Source organism: Sinocyclocheilus anshuiensis, unplaced genomic scaffold (genome assembly GCF_001515605.1).
Source record: "Sinocyclocheilus anshuiensis isolate Anshui unplaced genomic scaffold, SAMN03320099.WGS_v1.1 scaffold1320, whole genome shotgun sequence".
NCBI classification, from domain to species: domain Eukaryota; kingdom Metazoa; phylum Chordata; class Actinopteri; order Cypriniformes; family Cyprinidae; genus Sinocyclocheilus; species Sinocyclocheilus anshuiensis.
Genome location: NW_015544236.1, coordinates 840306 through 858951, shown reverse-complemented (window position 1 = coordinate 858951; position 18646 = coordinate 840306). Strand labels below are relative to the sequence as shown.

Here is an 18646-nt window from a genome sequence, read left to right as displayed (position 1 = left end):
TCATTCACACAGAGACACGCAGAACACAGGATTCGTATTTAAATAGTCTTTTTGCAGCTTAATATTTAGATACTAGTCCATATCGCGATTTCATCTAAGTGTAATGACCTACTTTTGATTAATTCATCCAAACTTTGACAAATTCCGTGACATTCTGCATTATACAGTAAATTCCATTTTTATGACTGATTCCGCGATTCCATCCGCATTTTCCGCATCACAGAAATCATAGAGCTCTACTTCATTAACCTGTTACGCTCAGATGCACGTCACAATACAGAAGGAAAGATCTGTCGCTATCTTGAGTTTGCCTGGCATAACACTCTTTCAGTCGGGTGTTGGTAGTCCTCAGTGACGCTCACGGTTTCCCATCGCTCCCGCAGGAGTCCAGAGCCGGCGGTGTGTCCTCACAGAAGAGCAGCAGCACCGCTCCGGTCAGCCCTGGAGCCGGTCAGCCGGACAGTGTTCCCGCTGCGCTCGCCAGCACCCTCCAGCACATCGTAGGACAGCTGGACGTGCTCACACAGGTAACACATCTTTACATGCACACTAGTGCTGGCAATCGACTAAATAAAATAACTAATCGCACATGTTTTCTGAAATTAATTGCAATTAATCCCACCTAACGTTACAGTTTTTAATTATACTTTTATATTGTAATAATTTCACATTCAATCTTCAAATTAATGGAAAAACAACAATGTATATTTTTAATATTTGTTTAATGCCGTCTTTTTTATGACTGAAGGCAAGTATCACTGAAACCAGCTGATGTCTCTATAATGTTTTTTAAAATATTTAACCATTGACTATCCATTCAACATTACAGTATAACATTACAGCTATCAATTTAACATTTATTAGACTTAAAAAAAAATCACTTTTAACACTAAATGCTAAGTTAAATTGAGATAAAGCTTACAACTACAGAAGTTATTGATTTCCTCCTTTTTATTTTGTTCTTTGATTGACAGACATCACAGCAGTTGATTATTAGGATATTTTTGCTGCTACTTTAAGAGCTATCGCTGCTGAACTTGACTGATACTGCACAGATCTGATACTGCTTTAAAACGTGACTCATAAATAATAACTACTTGCATGCACAGTTTTAAGGCAAGCTTCAATTGCCTTTTTTTGTAACTTCATGACTTAACTGACGACATAATTATGACATTGCATACTCGTAGTTTCAATACAGTTTGAATATGATACAGCGCTTTAATATAACCTAATACAGCGTGCGCCGCCACATTTGTGCGTGCATTTGAAGAGCACAGTATAATGACTGACAGGACTAGAAGATTCGTTTTTACTGACATATGTCCTGACAACATCTCATCTGACCGCAGTTCACTGTTGTTCTACTGAAGCTCCTCGTCACTGGTACCGTTTCCACACTCGTTTGAATCGTGCCTGGCGCTGAGGTGAAGAGTGCGCGTCTGAAAAGTTTCCTGTTTGATGTGCTCGTAAAGACGTTCTGCGTCTGAATCATAGACTGTAAAAATGTAAGATGGACGATGCGTCTCCACTTCCTTCCACTATAGAAAAGCGAAGGACAATTTTTTGATTAATAAAATGTAATTTAACAATTAAAAAGGAGTCCAGAAAAATTAAAACTGAAAAAAACAGAACTCTCAGATGACGACATCTTTGCCCTGAGTCGGCAGCTGTAGCTTCTCAAGGGAAGAGGCGAGGGTAGGGGCTAATCCGGTTGTTGCAATTCGCAACATCACCACTAGATGCCGCTAAAATCTACACACAGCACCTTTAAAGGTCATTTTACTTCCGTATCATAGACTGTAAAAAAAGATGGACGACGCGTCTCCTATTCCTTTCACTATAGAAAAGTGAAGCCAAAGCATCTCAGTATGGCCGCTGCCATCTTGAGTAAATTACATTACCGAGTCTGCGCAGTAGAGATTTGTTTGGAGCCTGAGTCTGCGCAGTAGAGATTTGTTTGGAGCCAGAGTCTGCGCAGTAGTGTTGTAAGGTGGAGCCGCGGTATCAAACTCCCGCCCAAACTCCCGCAGACCCAATCAACATTAACGACATGCCCCGTTTTTATAGCATCAAATGACTAGCTAAAATCAAATTTATCACAAAAACTAACATTTGAACATATATCAGCGGGATGATTGCAGCCAGCCACCAGGGGGCGATCAAAGAGCCCGCAGCTTCACTTTTCATGAAGTGTGAGGCACACCCGGTCTGAATAAACATAATACTTTAGCAGTTGTGAGTGGGGTGGCCAAACCTAGCCCCGCCCCTGCATTAATTGCGTTAAATATTTTGAACGCGTTAAACTGGAAAAATGAATCGCCTGCGTTAACGTGCTAATTTTGACAGCACTAATGCACACACATCCTCTTTTCCTACATTCACACTGTCAGCCTTAGTGCTCAATTCCGATTTTTTTTGTATAGCTGTTCACATTGTTGTTTTAAATGTGGCCAATATTAGATTTACAGTGTGAACAGATCATGGTTCTGAACTGAACTGTATGCGCAAAAGTACGATACATACAGGGGCTATGTTCACACTGCAGGCCAATGTGGCCCAAATCCGATATTTTTTTGCTCACGAGTCACATTTTTTTGGTCTGAATTGAAAAGATCAGATTGCATGTGGTGTTTATGCTGTTCACACTGTCATGACAAAAACAGATCTGAGTCACATGTGAGCAAAAAATATCGGATTTGGGCCACAGAATGTAACCTAAGCAGACTGATGGCTCATTTAGACTGAAAAGACTTCATGTAAACACCTCAGCCGATCCAAATGAGTTGGATCTGAATGAAATTTGGATCAGATTGATGGGGGTGGTGTAGACTGGAAATAACCCCATCAGTAGGAAAAGAGAAGGATGTAAATGTTCGAATCTGACTGTTTCCTCAGCTTGGATTCAAAGAGACATGCACAGTACTGTGATGCATGTGTTTGCGTACATTGTTACGAATATGTCTCTGTTTATTTCAGTAATACGTCTCGGTGAATGAGACTGAATATTTGCTAATGAGGTTCATCATGTGTCAGCTTTCTTAGCTCCGGTGACATTATCATGGTGACTTTCTCTGTTTCTAAATGTGGTGCATGCGCTGAAGTTTTGTTCAGAGCACCTGTAATAAATGAATACATGAATCAGGTTGCAAAATTTAGGCCTGGTTTCACAGACAGGGTTTAGGCTAGGCCATAGTTCAGTTAGATCATTTAAGTAGCTTTTATGAACATGCCTTAGAAAAAAAACATCACTATTGTGCGTCTTGAGGCAAAACAATGGAACTGACACATTTTAAGATCAGTCAGTGCAAGTGTCTCTCAGTTAAATCAGCTCAGACACTCATTTGAGTGTAATAATCAGTAAATAATAATCTGTAAATAATCCATAAATGAAATAATCAGTAAATATGTTTATATAATTAATTAACAGTTAATGAATACAATTTAGAGGAGTCAAACACAACTGCAGCAAGTATTTAGGCTTCCTAGTAATTGTGTGTTCCTCTCTTTTCTGTCTCTGTTAGTTAATATATAAAATAAAAACCATTGTGTATGAACTCCTAAGGCAGCTGAAGTGCTCCTCTGGGTGAGGAGGAAAGAGACGGGGGAAAACTGATACAGTTATTTGTGTGAGGAATAATACAAAGACAAGATGTCTTTCTGCTGACCTCTTCACTAGCCACACACAAAAACAAATACACTGCATATGAGCCGGCTCTGTTAATCAACTGATGAAGTTACTCTTGTTTTGAATCATTTGAAAGAGTTCTCCACTGAATCCGGCAGAGCCAGATTTAACAAGTCATGGCTATCAATAACTTACTGAATTACCATCTGACTCACTCAGTGAAATTTACATGTGTGTGAACTTTGAGATTTATAGCAGTTTAATTACTGACTGTTTGCTCATATAACTGACATCTATGTAATAAGAAAAAAACGGTAACACTTTAGTATAGGGACTAGGGCTGTCAGTCGATTAAAATTTTTAATCTAATTAATTACAGGGTGCTGCAATTAATTAATCTAATTAATCGCAAACTAAATTTGGCTGGGAAAATACCCCCAAAAGATAATTTAAAGCTATTATTTTGTTAAATGTTTAGGCTACAATGGCCTAACATAAAGTATGGAACATAAAAGAAGATAATTCGAGAAACATCTCAGTATTTTATGTTCATGCAATGAAAGTCACTAGTGACTAAAACAGCTTAGTTACCAACAGTAGGCTATTCAAAATACCTTCTTTTATGTTGTGCAAAAGAAAGCAAATCATTCAGGTTTGAAACAACATGAGGGTGAGTAAATGATGACAGAATTTATTGATTTATTTTTGGTGAACTTTACCTTTAATGTTTTTTATTTTTATTTATTTTTATAAATGAAATGATACTCTAAAGAAGAAACTTCGTTCAAACGCCTGATTCATTCAGGAATTCAGTAAACGGCTCTCTCTTTGAATCATTGATTCACACGATTCGTTCAAACGCCTGATTCATTCAGGAATTCAGTAAACGGCTCTCTCTTTGAATCATTGATTCACACGATTCGTTCAAACGCCTGATTCATTCAGGAATTCAGTAAACGGCTCTCTCTTTGAATCATTGATTCACACGATTCATTCAAATGCCTGATTCATTCAGGAATTCAGTAAACGGCTCTCTATTTGAATCATTGGTTCACATGATTCGTTCAAAACCACAGATTCATTCAGAAATTAAACACCGCTGTGTTGCTCACAGATGCACAACAATTCTGCTGTGGCTTTATAGGTAATATTTTCGCTGGCAAAATTGAACAAAAACACACAATATTGTGTTTAAAAACATAACACAATATTAATTTATTATTTACTGAATTGTTGTATAAAATCACATTTGCACTCGTGTTCTTCGTGACAAAAACAGCACTCGTGTGATATTGCTCTCGCTGCTGGTGTGATATCGCTTATCATGTGGTATATATATGAGACAAAAATTCATACAGGGCATTTTTTGCCCCAATATCTTGTATTTTATGGCATAACTGCATTTATGGAGTTGTTGTCCTGCATCATATTTGTCAACTGTCAACTAATAAGATGACGTACAGGTCTGGGGGCGGGGCCAGTGCGTTAACTGCGTTAAAATATTTTTTAACTATATAACTAATTAATTAAGTTAACTCGTTAAACTGACAGCCCTAATAGGGACCAATTCTCACTATTAACAAGTTGCTTATTAGCATGCCTATTAATAACATATTAGCTGTTTATTAGTGCTTATAAAGTACATATTCTGCATGAGCATATTCTACATCCCTAATCCTGCTCAATTCCTAAACTTAACTACCTTACTAATAAGCAGCTAATTAGGAGTTTATTGAGGCAAAAGTCATAGTTAATGGTTTGTTAACGGTGAGAACTGGACCTTAAAATAAAGTGTGAATGAAAAAAACATTTACTTTGGTTCAGATCTACCTACATGTAATACAGCTTGTGCACATCAGGATTCCCATCATACTGTATCAATTTCATATCTACTTTCATCAGTGATTATATGTTTGGGATCAGATCAGTCTCGGCCGTTAAGAGCATGTGTAGAGTAATTGGCTCTGATGATTTCTAATTATACATGTATGAAGGAGCTTTTAATGAAGGAAATCAAGTGTGAAAGTACAGCTGAAAGCATGAAGCCTGTTTTTCTGTTCCCGTCTTGTGAATGTCTGTCCTGCTGCGCTCCTAAAGCAGCATTAGCGTCCTTTCAGTTCATCAGCTCACCGTACACTAAATCAGAGGAATAATCAGTGTGAATGCACCTGCTCCTGCGTGCTTCACTATATATGTACATACGGCCATGACCCCTGGGAAGAGCTTTCAAGTACCGCTCAACACAGCACAACTAAACCCTGAATAAACAGCAGCCACTGCTGTAAGTGTCTGGGACAAAAGTAAAATAAAACGTTCATAAACGACATTTGGAAAGTAGCAAAAACAAATGATGGATGGATTGTAAAAAGTGTCGGATTATTCATGTGACCTCCATAAAACTAAAATAACAAAAGAAATCTATGTAGTTAACCCTTTAGGCGCCAGGTTTTTTTTGGAAAAATGCTGGATTTTGACATCAAGATTTCAAAAGCTTGTGGCTTGAAAGGGCTTAAAGATAGAGATCTAATGTAAATTAGAAAAATGTTGGGCATGACCGAAAGTTTATGTGGGGTGTAAATATACTCGTCTAATTGGCATATTATGACGTCATCAGGGGGCGGCCCTCTTGAATGTCATAATTCTTGAATAATATTCAGGAAATAATCGATATTGAATTGATGTTTGAACTTATTTGCATGTTTTTTTGTTGTTTTTTTGTCTTTTTATCCTCATTCCAAATTATCAGAAAAGAGGAAACCAACAATAAACAGGAGAAAGTACTAAATTATTACTATATTACTATACTATATAGTAGTAAAACGCATGTGAACAGTAGCCTACTTTTTGATCAGTTCATCATATTGCCCTTCCACCCCCATCCCCGTTGGGCAAAGGGTCGAAATAATCACTTGTTTGTGCTTCGTGAACACTCTCGTGAACTTAACTAGTGTTAACAGTGTTAATATAAGTCAAGACCTGGCTGCTGTCAATGTGTTTTCAGTAATAACGTCCTTGAGGCACATTGACAGAATCTCACAGATACTGCTGACAAAACATGTATAGAGCCTTCATTCCCCACAAATCATGTAGCGTATATATGTCTGTAACGTCCAGGAACCCGTTCAAGAGATTAATTCAAAACTGGATTCATTCAACGAATGAATCACCGCTGATGAGAGATGCACAACAGTTCTGCTGTAGCTTTGACTGGAGCTATTTTCATTCGTGAAACTGATCAAAACAGACAACATTGACAATATTGTGTCTAAAATGTAACACGTTATTAACTTGCTGTTTATTGAACTGTTGTATAAAATCAATATCACATTTGTACTCGTGCAGATATTGGGGAAAACAGCACTATTTATGCATGATATAAATATAAGAGGTTTTGATTGTTGCCCTGATATCTTGAGTTTGAGGCTCATATAACTGCATTGTAATAGACTCCTACATCATATTCATCAGAAACTGAAACATTAATGTAAGATGACGGGCCGCTGCGTAAGATGCCTTAATCATTATTTTTCCCATACTTAATTGCACCAAATAAACACATTAAATCGACAGCCCTACCACAAATATCTACAAATGGTGCGTTATTTGCTTTGAGGAGTCTCGTTTAAACACATTTTAATGGCTTAATGAGGAAGGTGAATAGATCCTGGAGGTCTGCTGACTGTCTGATGTTATCATTTTACATATCATTAGCCGTTTTCTGACTCATCTTTGGCTGGGAACGTGAAGGCTAATGTTTCTGAGCTGCTCCGCTCCGCAGTTTCACCTGACCTGCCCCTATTCTGTGTGATAGTGGAGAGAAAAGGACTTCATGCTGCAGTTATTAGGCAGCAACAGCTAGTTTCCATTGCAGAAGAACACCACCTTCTTTCCTAATGCTGTTCCTCTGGCATGTGGAAAACGCTTGGGCCTCAGAGGGGGCTTCTCATCATCTGGGAGCATTTATCCATATTCCAGATTCACATTCTCCATGCAGGGAATGCTAACCTTTACCTTCATGCAAATACCGGCGTCTGCCTTGGCCTGCAGCTTCACTAAAGCTGGTGAAACTTAGCCAGGATACGGCTTTGATTCATCATCATCCAGTTAAATTAGATCTCTTCCAAGCGACCTCAACTAGAGAGGAAGTTATCAGCATTGTCCGCTGTATAACTTGGTATATATGTGTACACTACCATTGTCAAACTCAAAAGATTTTTTAATGCGTTTTAAAGAAGTCTCTCCTGCTCACTAAGACTGCATTTATTTGATCAGAAATACAATAAAAAACAGTAATATTGTAAAATATTATTGCAATTTAAAATAGCTGTTTTCTGTGTGAATATCTGTTAAACTGTAATGTATTTCTGTGATGCGCAGTTGTATTTTCAGCATCATTACTCCAGTCTTCAGTGTCACATGATCTTCAGAAATCATTCTAATATGCTGATTTGCTGCTCAAGAAACAGTTCTGATTATTATCAATGTTGAAAACAGTTGCGCTGCCCAATATTTTTGTGGAAACCATGATACGTTTTATTTTTCAATATTATTTGCGTTAAAAAGATCAGCGTTTATTTAAAATTGAAATCTTTTAAACATTTTAAAGGGCTTTCCAATCACTTTATCAATTTGATGCATCCTTGCTGAATAAAATCATTAATTTCTTAAAAAGACTATACTTGCCACAAACTTTTGAATGGTAGTGTGTATATAAATCAGTGTATATACCGGTGCACGTTATTCTCAAGACAGTCTTTAATCAAAGAGTTTACTCTGCCTCTGAAATGACTTTTCCTGTTTGTCTGACGCTGCACAGGCCAGTGTGTCTGTTCTGGACTTAATGTTGAAGGTCAGAGAATGGCTGCAAAATGGTTATTAAAAACTAAAATGTAAAATGTGACTATCTTTGCACAGAATTATTTCAACTACATTATAAGTGGATGATAAAAAATATAATTAATAAATGGATGATAGAACCCTGATATGCACGCATTTCAGTTGTTCTGCTGTTCAAGGGAAGGCTGTCAGTGTTGTTTTTACATTGTTTAAAGATGCAAAATCATGTAATTTTGACCCTGCAGTCCAGCATCCGATGTTTGCATAAAATGCACATCCAGATGACATTCAATATCTTCCTGGCCATCATTTGATCATAATGTTAATTCTAAAGAGATCTAAATCTTGGGAGTGCACTGGATAATGTGGCACATCTGATGCACATGGCAGGTGCTGTCAAGAAGAAAACGCTGGATCCAGTTGCTGGAAGGACCCAATGAATAATTCACTTCTGAACCTGAAACGGGGGAATGTGCTAAGATACACACTTTTACACACTCCCCGAATCAGCCGTACACACACTGCAAATTGCAGATGTTAGTAACATTCAGTGTATTACAGCCCAAACATCATTACTATCACTCAGCGGGTGTAGTTTAATATCCACAACTCCTTTTAGAATTAAAAAACCACAGCTGGGGTATGTGGGCAATTGAGAAACAAAAATAGAGCTGGATCAAACCTGGAGAGGGTTTAATGGGCCTATAATGCGGGTTTACAGGGCACATGAAAAAGGCATTTGCTGTTTTCCTCTGCTTCTATTAACATGAAACCATTTTCTGTAACTGAATTCTGGGATGTGGTAGATAACCTTGTTTGTAAAATTATATCCATCTGAACTTTATGCAAATTGCATTAATTGCCTATATTACGTGCATTTCAAAAAATGTAATAAAAAAAAAAAAACTGCAAACAAAACCTGGTTTACACAAGGGTCATAGAGCCTGTTTTTTACATTTGTAGATCTGTGACGAAGCAGCAGGGAATTTCTGAGTAGCAGATGCCGGTTAGGACAAATACAATAAGATACTTGTCCTATTCAACAAGACTGTCAACCAAAAAAGGAATAAATTCAAAGCTCACACACGCACACAGAGTAGTGGCATCATATTCAATACGGCTCCTGTAAACAGCATGCGTCTCGTGTAGTGTATTATCATCACGATTTTACCTGCGCTAACTCCAGTGACCTTCACCAGAGTATACTGCTACCCAGTGTTTTCAGAGGAGCCGATAGGCTCTTGCTCGTATTGATCGGAAAAGCACACTTGCAGAGGAAGGAAATGCAAAACCCATTCCCTCCAGCATGAAATACCAGCAGATGCTATCGAGCTCTGCCTCCCAGGCCTCAGGGGGCGGCTCAGGAAGCCTGTTTACTGAGCATCAGCCCATCTCGCCCACATTCTGAACCGCATGCACTCTGGGGGTCATCCTTGGGTTGCGCTCACCCGGAGCCCAACATCAAGCACGTCCTTGCAGGAGGAGTGATGTGCTCAAACACGGATAGAGGGAAGACACTGAACACAAGAGCGCTGTGGAAGAATGATCAGAAATAACTCTCCAGCCGTAATTAGCATTCCAGGGATTTGCCTCGTACTGGTTCAAACTGAATAAAAACAGGCCAAAGCCTTCAATCTGCAGTCAGATCTTTCACTGGATGACAGCTTCTCAGAAATGTAGCAGAATTAAAATTCAGTAGTTCGATTGTATAAAACAAACAAGAATGTTGGGGTTCGTGTTTCTGTTGCCTTGTATGTCCCAAACCCATTATTCTGTGGTTCAAAGTGCTCTTGAATGGTCTACCCCAGATCAAACCTGCTTTGAAACGTCTTCATATATTCTATAGTGGTGGTTTCACCAGGACCTCTTATGTGGATTTGTCTTCATCTGCCTCTCAAGCTGTATAAGATTTCCCATAGACGTGTTTCCATTTTGCAACATTCCGATGCAATTGTTTATTTCCCGTTTTGTATTTCAAAGGTACTTGAGCGATGCTCTGCCATTACCATCTTAACTGCAGTGTGGGGGATCTGCTGATGGTCTGTTTGAGTAATAGCTTCTTCTGTGCCTCTGTGTTCTCCAGAGCTCTTGATGTGGTTGACTGATTCACCTTCATTCTCTGCGGCTCAACTCTGCAACTCCTTCAAAGTGATCACTGGCCTCTCTGTAGTTTCACTAACAAGTGCTCCTTTGTTTGTGCAGAGAGTTTCAGTGGTTGGTCTTTTCTAGGCAGTGTCTGGTTGGTTTGGCTTCTACTTCTGTATGATTAAACCAACATTGCCCACTAGGACACCCAAACCCTTGAATTTCTTTTGTACCACCACTCTGATTGTAATTCTCATTTCAGTCTTCTTTTTTACAGCTGTCCTTTCAGACAGGTACACTAAAATATCACTCATCTTGGCACTGTGGATGCCAAGACTGTGCATGAGATGTCTGCACTGATCGAGTGGTCAGCAGATTGATGTTGTTGCTAAATGTAAATGTCTTGGAGCAACCGCTATGTACAGTCAGACGGTCAAAACATCAGCTGTCCTTGGTTGCAGCACTCAATGCGGAGATCCAGTCTGCCTCAGGAAGCGCTGTCAACACAATGTGTTTGTCTGGAGCTTCACGAAGTCGTGTCCGTGGTCGTGAGATCAGCATGCACAGTGTTGAGTGTTTGCTGGAGTAGTGTAAAGCTCACTGCCGTTGCTCTCTGAAGCTGTGCGAACACGTTTTTTAGAGTGATGAATCACACTTTACCATCTGGCAGTCTGACGGACAAATCTGGTTTTGGAGGGTGCCAAGAAGAACACTACCTGCCCGAAAGCATCTTGCCAATGATTGGCCCAGAATAATAATGGAATGTGACTGTTTTTCACGACATTCTAGACAATGCTGTGCTTTGTAAATGAGTGGCGACAGTTTGAGGACGGCCCTTTCCTGGTTCATTACGACAGTGCTCCCAGGCATAACAGGAAGCTCATAAAGAAATGGTTTGTCAAGGTGGGTGTGAAAGAGCTTCATTTGGCTGAACAGAGTCCAGAGCTCAATCCCATCAAACACTGTGACCCAAGGATAGTGATCAGTTCCCAGTGTGTTATTAAAAATTATTCCAAGAGAGCAGAAGATGGCACAATGTCACAATAATGCCACTGATTTAGAAGGATGTGTTACTTGAGCATGTGGCCACATTGATCTGGATGTTTTGTTAACTTTTTGTTTTAGGCGTTTAAGGCGGATGAGCTTAGAGATGCTACTTTTAAGGGTTAATTTTAGGCTACACTTAGACTTTACATGTCCGTAATGCCGAGTTCACACTGCATGATTTTCAAAGACGTCGCATCACTGTTGGTTTCACACTGAACGACTATCTGGGGTAGCATTCAGTTGCTGCTGTGTTCACACTGCACGATGGAACGACGACAGGAGGTTACGCACTGCATGACTTTACAATAGGAAGAATCGCCGACAGCTCTGTCTGGTGCAGGGTTGCCAGGTTTTCGCTACAAAACCCTCCTATTTACTACTCAAAACTAGCCTGAAAATAACCCAATTGCTTTCGAGGGGGTCCCCCAGTAAAAATTGCGTTCGGGGGTAAAATACACATTTTTTTGGCGGGGTTCTCCTGGTACAATTCACATTCCAGGGCCTAAATATCACGTTATTGGGGTCGCTTGAACCTGCTGACATAAAAAATAACCGGCGGCAACACTGGTCCGCAAACTACGTTTCATATAACTCCTCCCCGAACTCCCCTCTGCCCTGTATCTTGTTCTCTCATTGGCTGTAAGTCATTGCCGATGTGTTTTTCAGTCAGAAATCATTGCACACAGTGTGGTTGTGAATCGCCGACAGCTCCAGATATTTAGCATGCCAAATATTTCACGGGCGTCGGCGACGTGTTGGCGATTCCCTCAGATCGCATCTTTGATAATTCACACTGTGAACACTGCGTGATTGTGAATCGCCGACAGCTCCAGATATTTAGCATGCCAAATATTTCGCGGGCGTCGGCGACGTGTTGGCGATTCCCTCAGATCGCGTCTTTGATAATTCACACTGCGTGATTGTCACTCGCGTGAACGAGCATCGATTTGCCTCCGATTTTGGGCATTTGTCGGCGATTTCGCAAAAACTGTCGGTGAGTGAAAAATCGGGCTAAAATCGTGCAGTGTGAACTCGGCATAAGAAACACTCCTGATTAGCCACATTTCCAAAATTGAGCCAAAAGCAAGCTTACCAGTGTGTGCCAGGACCAGGCATCTCCACTGTCACTTCAGGGGCTTGATCACGCCTCGTTGGGGCTTCCTTGGGGCCAACAGCCAGGGGTTTTTGGCTGGCTGATTTCCTTGGTCCAAAGCAGGCCAACTGGGGCCTGAGGAGTGGTCATGAACAAAGTTTATCTGAGTCTGGAGACAACAAGAACCGCTACTTATGTCATGTTTTTATATCAGGCCACCAGCTAACATCAACATTCAAAACTCACTGTCAGACACCAGCGAGTGTCAGAAATAACTTACATTTGCAATCCGGGGGAATCTTATAACCATATGAGACAGAAATATATTATTTATAGATTTACATGCGATGCTAAAAGTTGCATGTGTTAACCATTGCTATAATGAATCCACATTTTGCTTAAAGTACTTCATATTAAAAACAAGCTAATATGATTATAATCCTGTATTTATTTGCTCTCATATTTCTTTTGTCTCTTCTCTATGACTTTGTTGATACCAAACTCCTGCATCTGCATATTTAATAAATTACATCATAACTCCGGTTTTCTGTCCGTGAGCTCCCTCTGTCGCTCTGGCTGAAAGGATAACAGTATAGTGAGATAGGAAAGATGTGTATATGCCTATGGACCTAAAAGTCCTAATGGATTTGTTTTGTGCATTCCTGTGTGTTCTCTTTTTATGTGAAAATGAGAAATATCAGTTTTATTAAGCATGTTTGATGTGCACTACTGACACAAATTAACAGATTACTGTCACTGTAAGGTTTTATCATTAGTCTGATATCAATGCTGGAGCGTTAGGTCTTTATCTACTCATCTTACCCTCACTGGTGTGATGGTGGGGTTGTGTGAGGTTGTCCTATGGAGGCGTGTTATGGACAGGTTTTAGAGTAGCATTCTGAGGCTGCTGGCCAGACAGTGAAACACAGCTTGATTCTTGACCCCAGGGCTCAAAGTCCGAGGCTGTATGCCCCGTCTGACCTGCTATTATCCGTGTCTTACACTGGCCTGATAGTGGAAAAGCGGCTATTTTTAAACCGTTTTTTTTTCATTTGGGCCTAGAGTGTATTTTTTGGGGGAGAAAGAATATTTTAGAATATCAAGGTTATAGCACTGATAATGAGGTTTGGATGGCATTAAATTAAAATCAGTTGTGACAAATGGTTTCTTTAATGTAATATCCTCTCAAGAGCTGCCAGCTTTCTATCTTGGACTGAGTGTAAGGAAAGCGACGCATGAGCGGTAGTTGTTCATCTCTCCCGGGGAGCTTGTTTCGAGGACACGCTCTCTCTCAGTGCTCCTACTGCACATGTGCTGTTGTGAATGGCCCAGCCCCCAGACTACATTAAGGTCAGTGTGTTCCTCTCCATGAGCACACTACGCCATGCTGACCCTGGCACGAGACACCCTGCCTCCATTCCTCACCTCCTCTCCAGCCGCGCTCAGAGAAGGCCGCTTTCTTGAGGGGTCCGTCTGTGCTTCCGCCCCACATAGAGGATGTGGTGTTCGGTTTCTGCCTCATGCCATGAACGAGGTGGCTCGTATTCCACCCGCATAATCAACGGGTTTGTCTACGAGGAGAACGGCACATCTGTTTGGGGCCGGCCAAAATAGATGCCATTCATGCATTCTTGTGACGACGGATTATGACTCCCTCCCACGCTTGAATCTGAATGTCTTTCCCTCCCTCACTTTTTCTTCGTCCTTTATTTTGCTTCCTTATGGTTCTTCACTCTGTTCCTTTTCCATGCGGTCATAATCGATCTGAGTAGCTCAGTACTGAGATGCTTTGAAACTTTAGCTTCTCACACTATCATGGACACATCATGCATTTTTTATTACATATATTTTAGGGCTTCTTGCCCTTTAAGAAACTGTAAATACCCATTGTTATGATTTGCTGTCATCTTTGCATATGACGTTATCAAGGCATATTTGATTCCTCATCACTTAGCCTGTTTAAAGCATTAGATTTTGTTTGCTTGTTTGAAAGTAAGAGTTTATTATACTATGAAAACATACTATACAGTATGCTTTGGAACTCAAACCCTCCTCCTCATTTATTGAATCCAGCAGCAAAAACGACTCGCTCTGTGCCTCCCCACGTTATGATGTCACACTGCAGAATGTGTCAGCACAAGACCGCCTCCAGAGCAACACGTCAACGACTTCGCTTGTCCTTTACACTTTTTCCCAAACTGGCGCCCAGTACAGGCCAGAACAGGATGAATTGTAAACACTCTTACTGTAACAACACATTTTAACGAATGGCCTGTTCATGGGATTATATATTTGTTTTGCATACTTCAGCATGGATTGTTCATGAAACAACATATGTAAAGAAAATCAGTGTTTTGGCAGTGTGTCAGTCAGATGTTCAGAGTGTTAAATTACCACCTAATGGCATTTTTGATAATAATTGAATATAACAGTAACTAAAAAAATGTTATGCCCCTTTAAATAAGGTAAAATGCAGTACTGCATTCAAGCAGGCTTGGGTAACCCTACTGCTTGACCTACTCTTCACTTGACTTTACGGAAATTCTTTCTCTTCTCATTCAAACATCTGAATGAGATGTTTTCCACTAGGAATCATCTTTCCTTTCACAAAACAACCTGCTGGGCAACAATCAATCAGGATTTAAGCGGTCACTCACAACTGAGACTTCCTTGCTCTCAGTCACTGAACCCCCTTGGCTTGTTAAACCTGATTCCAAATCATCGTTTACCATCAGATCCTTCTGTCCAACTTCTGATCACCACTGGGCATCACAGGAACTCCACTTCTCTGGTTTGAATCTTATCTCACAAGTAGGTCCTTCAGGGTTGCCTGGAGGAGAGAGAGAGAGAGAGAGAGAGAGAGAGAGAGAGAGAGAGAGTCGAAAGCACATCATCTGGTCAGGGGGGTTCATCAAGGATCTGTTCTAGGACCCCTCCTCTTCTCCATATACACTACATCACTGGGACCCATCATACAGGCACATGGTTTCTCCTACCACTGCTATGTTGATGACACAAATTTTTATCTTTCTTTTCAGCCAGATGGTCTCACAGTAGCTCTCGGACTGCCTGGCAGACATCTTGGCATACATGAAACCTGTCATCACCTGCAACTCTATCTTGCGGAGACAGAACTTTAGTCTTCCAAGCATATCCAACTGTACAGCACAATGTCATCATCCAGCTAGAATCTTCAACAGCCAGAAATGATGGGCTAATCTATGCTGACCAGCATATAAATTTGCACTGCACAACATCAGGAATATCCTTCCTAACTGAGCAGACCGCCCAACTCCTCTTCCAGGACCTGGTTATTTCTAGACTGGACTACTGCAATGCTCTTCCAGCACAGAGATGGTACCACAGAAACCGAAGAGAGGCACAAAATCGCTTTCCAGAACTTTACTGCTAAAATGCATCTCATTCGTATGATCATTCGTGACCAGTTGCAAGATCTCTTATGCCACACTGAGGGTTAGGTCATGCCTTTTTCTAAAAAATCTTGTTTTCATACACAACAAATTGTACAGGTTCATACACCAACTCGTAGTTACATTTTTTTTTTTTTTTAACATTGACTGAAAGTGACACTGTTAATCAATCTCATGACTGTTCTGTTCTTGTTTTGTAGACGGTGGCCATTCTGGAGCAGCGACTGACTCTGACTGAGGATAAACTGAAGGAGTGTATGGAGATGCAGCGTCAGTCCGTGTCTGAGAACTGATGCAACCGTCTACTGGAGCTACAGCTACCTCACTGTCACCTCCTCAAACAGTTTACAGCTCACAAACCATGTTAAAACTTAATTCTTGTCCCAACATGTTTATGTTAAAGAGCCACCGTGATGAGAGTGAATTAAATGACAGAGTCTGTATTATTTGGTGGCAGATGTTTGTGTGTAGTTTTGCAGTAACAGCAGTGTGAGGATGGAGGACTGTGCTGAGTGTGGATGTGCTGCAGGCTGTAGCATCAGCTCTGCTGTAATCCAACCTTAAACCACAAGCTGAAACTCATGCTTGGCTGAAATCTGTTTAGAGAAATCAAAACGTGAAGCCTTCTTTCTGTACTTCCTAGATAAAGTAGTATGCGTTTGTCCTGTTTTACATTAACTTTAAAGTTGTCTTTTTTTAATTAACTTTTGCTGTTTTGAGTTATACTGTCTCATCTTCTATGTAACTCAATGCTTCTTCTTTCAAATGAAGCTTTTACAGTTTTTACAGTTTTGATGTGTTTCACTTGTTGTCCATGCCAGTAAAATGTGTTTGTTTAGCATGGTGTGCTTACTGTTGTTCTTTCTGTATATTACTGTAAATTGTGAAACTGATAGTGGTCCTGAATACTGATTAGCGTTTAAGCTGTGCTGTAACAAAGTGATGGTTTAAGAGCTCGAGTCGTATAGTGAATTACTTTATGTAATGTTTTTATTACATTGAATCATGTCAATACTGTGACTGTGATACTGTCAAAAAATTCTACAACAAGGGAAAACATGTTAGCAATGTGTTATGATAGAAACATTTTAATAACGTTAAAAAAACAGGCTAACAGCACGTTTAAACATGCTAACAACATCCGAAAACGTTAGCAATGTGTAAAAATGCTAGAAAGATGTTAGCAACATCTTAAAACATGTTAACTACATTTTATTGACTGATTCAAACCAAAGTTTTTTTAAATTAATTTAAACTAAAGACGATATCAAAGTTTGTTTTCAAACTACTCATCTGGTTATTTTTGCCGTTGGAGATGCAGGTGGCTGTAGAGTTCATGACGAGTCTGTTTTACTGTAGTTTTTCTTGAATGTATATTGCACATAAATCTGTCCACACGTCTGTAGACTGACGGTCACCGCTGAGCGTGTGTTCACTGTCATGTTGTTTCCAGGTGAATGAGTTCGCTCTAGTTCAGGTGAGCGGCAAACAAACCCAATGAAGAGTGCGCAACGCTCATGGAAAACACACAAGCCTTTAATTACAATCGGCAGTTACTCGCCGCTCGTTCAGTGTGTGTGTGTGTGTGTGTGTGTGTGTGTGTTTGGTGAGAGAAGAGTCAATTTGACCCACAACAGAACCACATAATAATTAACCAACCACATAATAAACAATAATGTCAGAATATAACAGTGTCTTCAGAAAGCTAACAGGGTTGACAGTTTTAGTTTAAAGTTCGTATTTTAGCCGGAAACAATAGTTTGAAGTTAAAAACGTCTTAATGCTGGATGTGTTTCAGCTTTTGTCTTCTCCAGATGTTAACTGATGGACTGGAGTGCTGTGGATGATTGTGATGTTTTTATCAGCTGTTTGGACTCTCATTCTGACGGCACCCATTCACTGCAGAGCATCCATTGCTGAGACACTGATGCAGTGCTACATTTCTACAAACCTGATGAAGAAACAAACTCATCCTGATCTTGATGGCCTGAGGTTGAGTAAATGTTCAGCACATTTTCGTTTGTGGCTGAACTATTCCTTTACCAGTTTATTGAAAGAGAAAAAAAAAAGTATGGCAAGACATTCGTTGGTCAGAGGCGTATCTGAATGTGAGTTTGAGTGTTACGCAGACAGTGATTTCTGCTGTAGATATCTTGATGACGTTTCTGTGTTCAGCACGAGCGAGGTGGTTTTGTGTTCTGGCAGAGTGAACGTTCAGTTCAGTCTATTTTAAGAAGCGTTTAACTGTATGTGTTTATCAGAGAGCAGCAGCAGCGGCGATGTCCCTCCTGACCGCTAACGCTGCTCAAGTCCTGCTTCCTCTCCCTCCGCGAGGATCGGCTCGATGTTTGTCTGGGAATCCAGGCCTTGCCTTCCCCCCGAGCACCACACAAAGCGGCCCACGCATGATCTGCAGAATGATGTTTCCACTCGCTTCTGCTGCGCCTCTTCCAGCTTCAGCCCACAAAAGAAAAAGAAAAACAGCCTTCTAATGATTCTGCAGACTAAACCGGGCTCATATGAAGA

The 18646-nt window shown here is 40.3% G+C and overlaps 1 protein-coding gene across 1 annotated transcript; it reads left to right on the top strand.

The window, feature by feature from the left end:
- Positions 1 to 383: 383 nt before the first annotated feature.
- On the top strand, positions 384 to 16960 carry LOC107697557 (POC1 centriolar protein homolog A-like; the record flags this gene model as incomplete). Its single annotated transcript, XM_016498352.1, has 2 exons — positions 384 to 527; positions 16321 to 16960. Coding segments are annotated over 2 exons (237 nt in total), but the record flags the coding sequence as incomplete, so codon positions are not given.
- Between the last annotated feature and the right edge of the window lie 1686 nt (positions 16961 to 18646).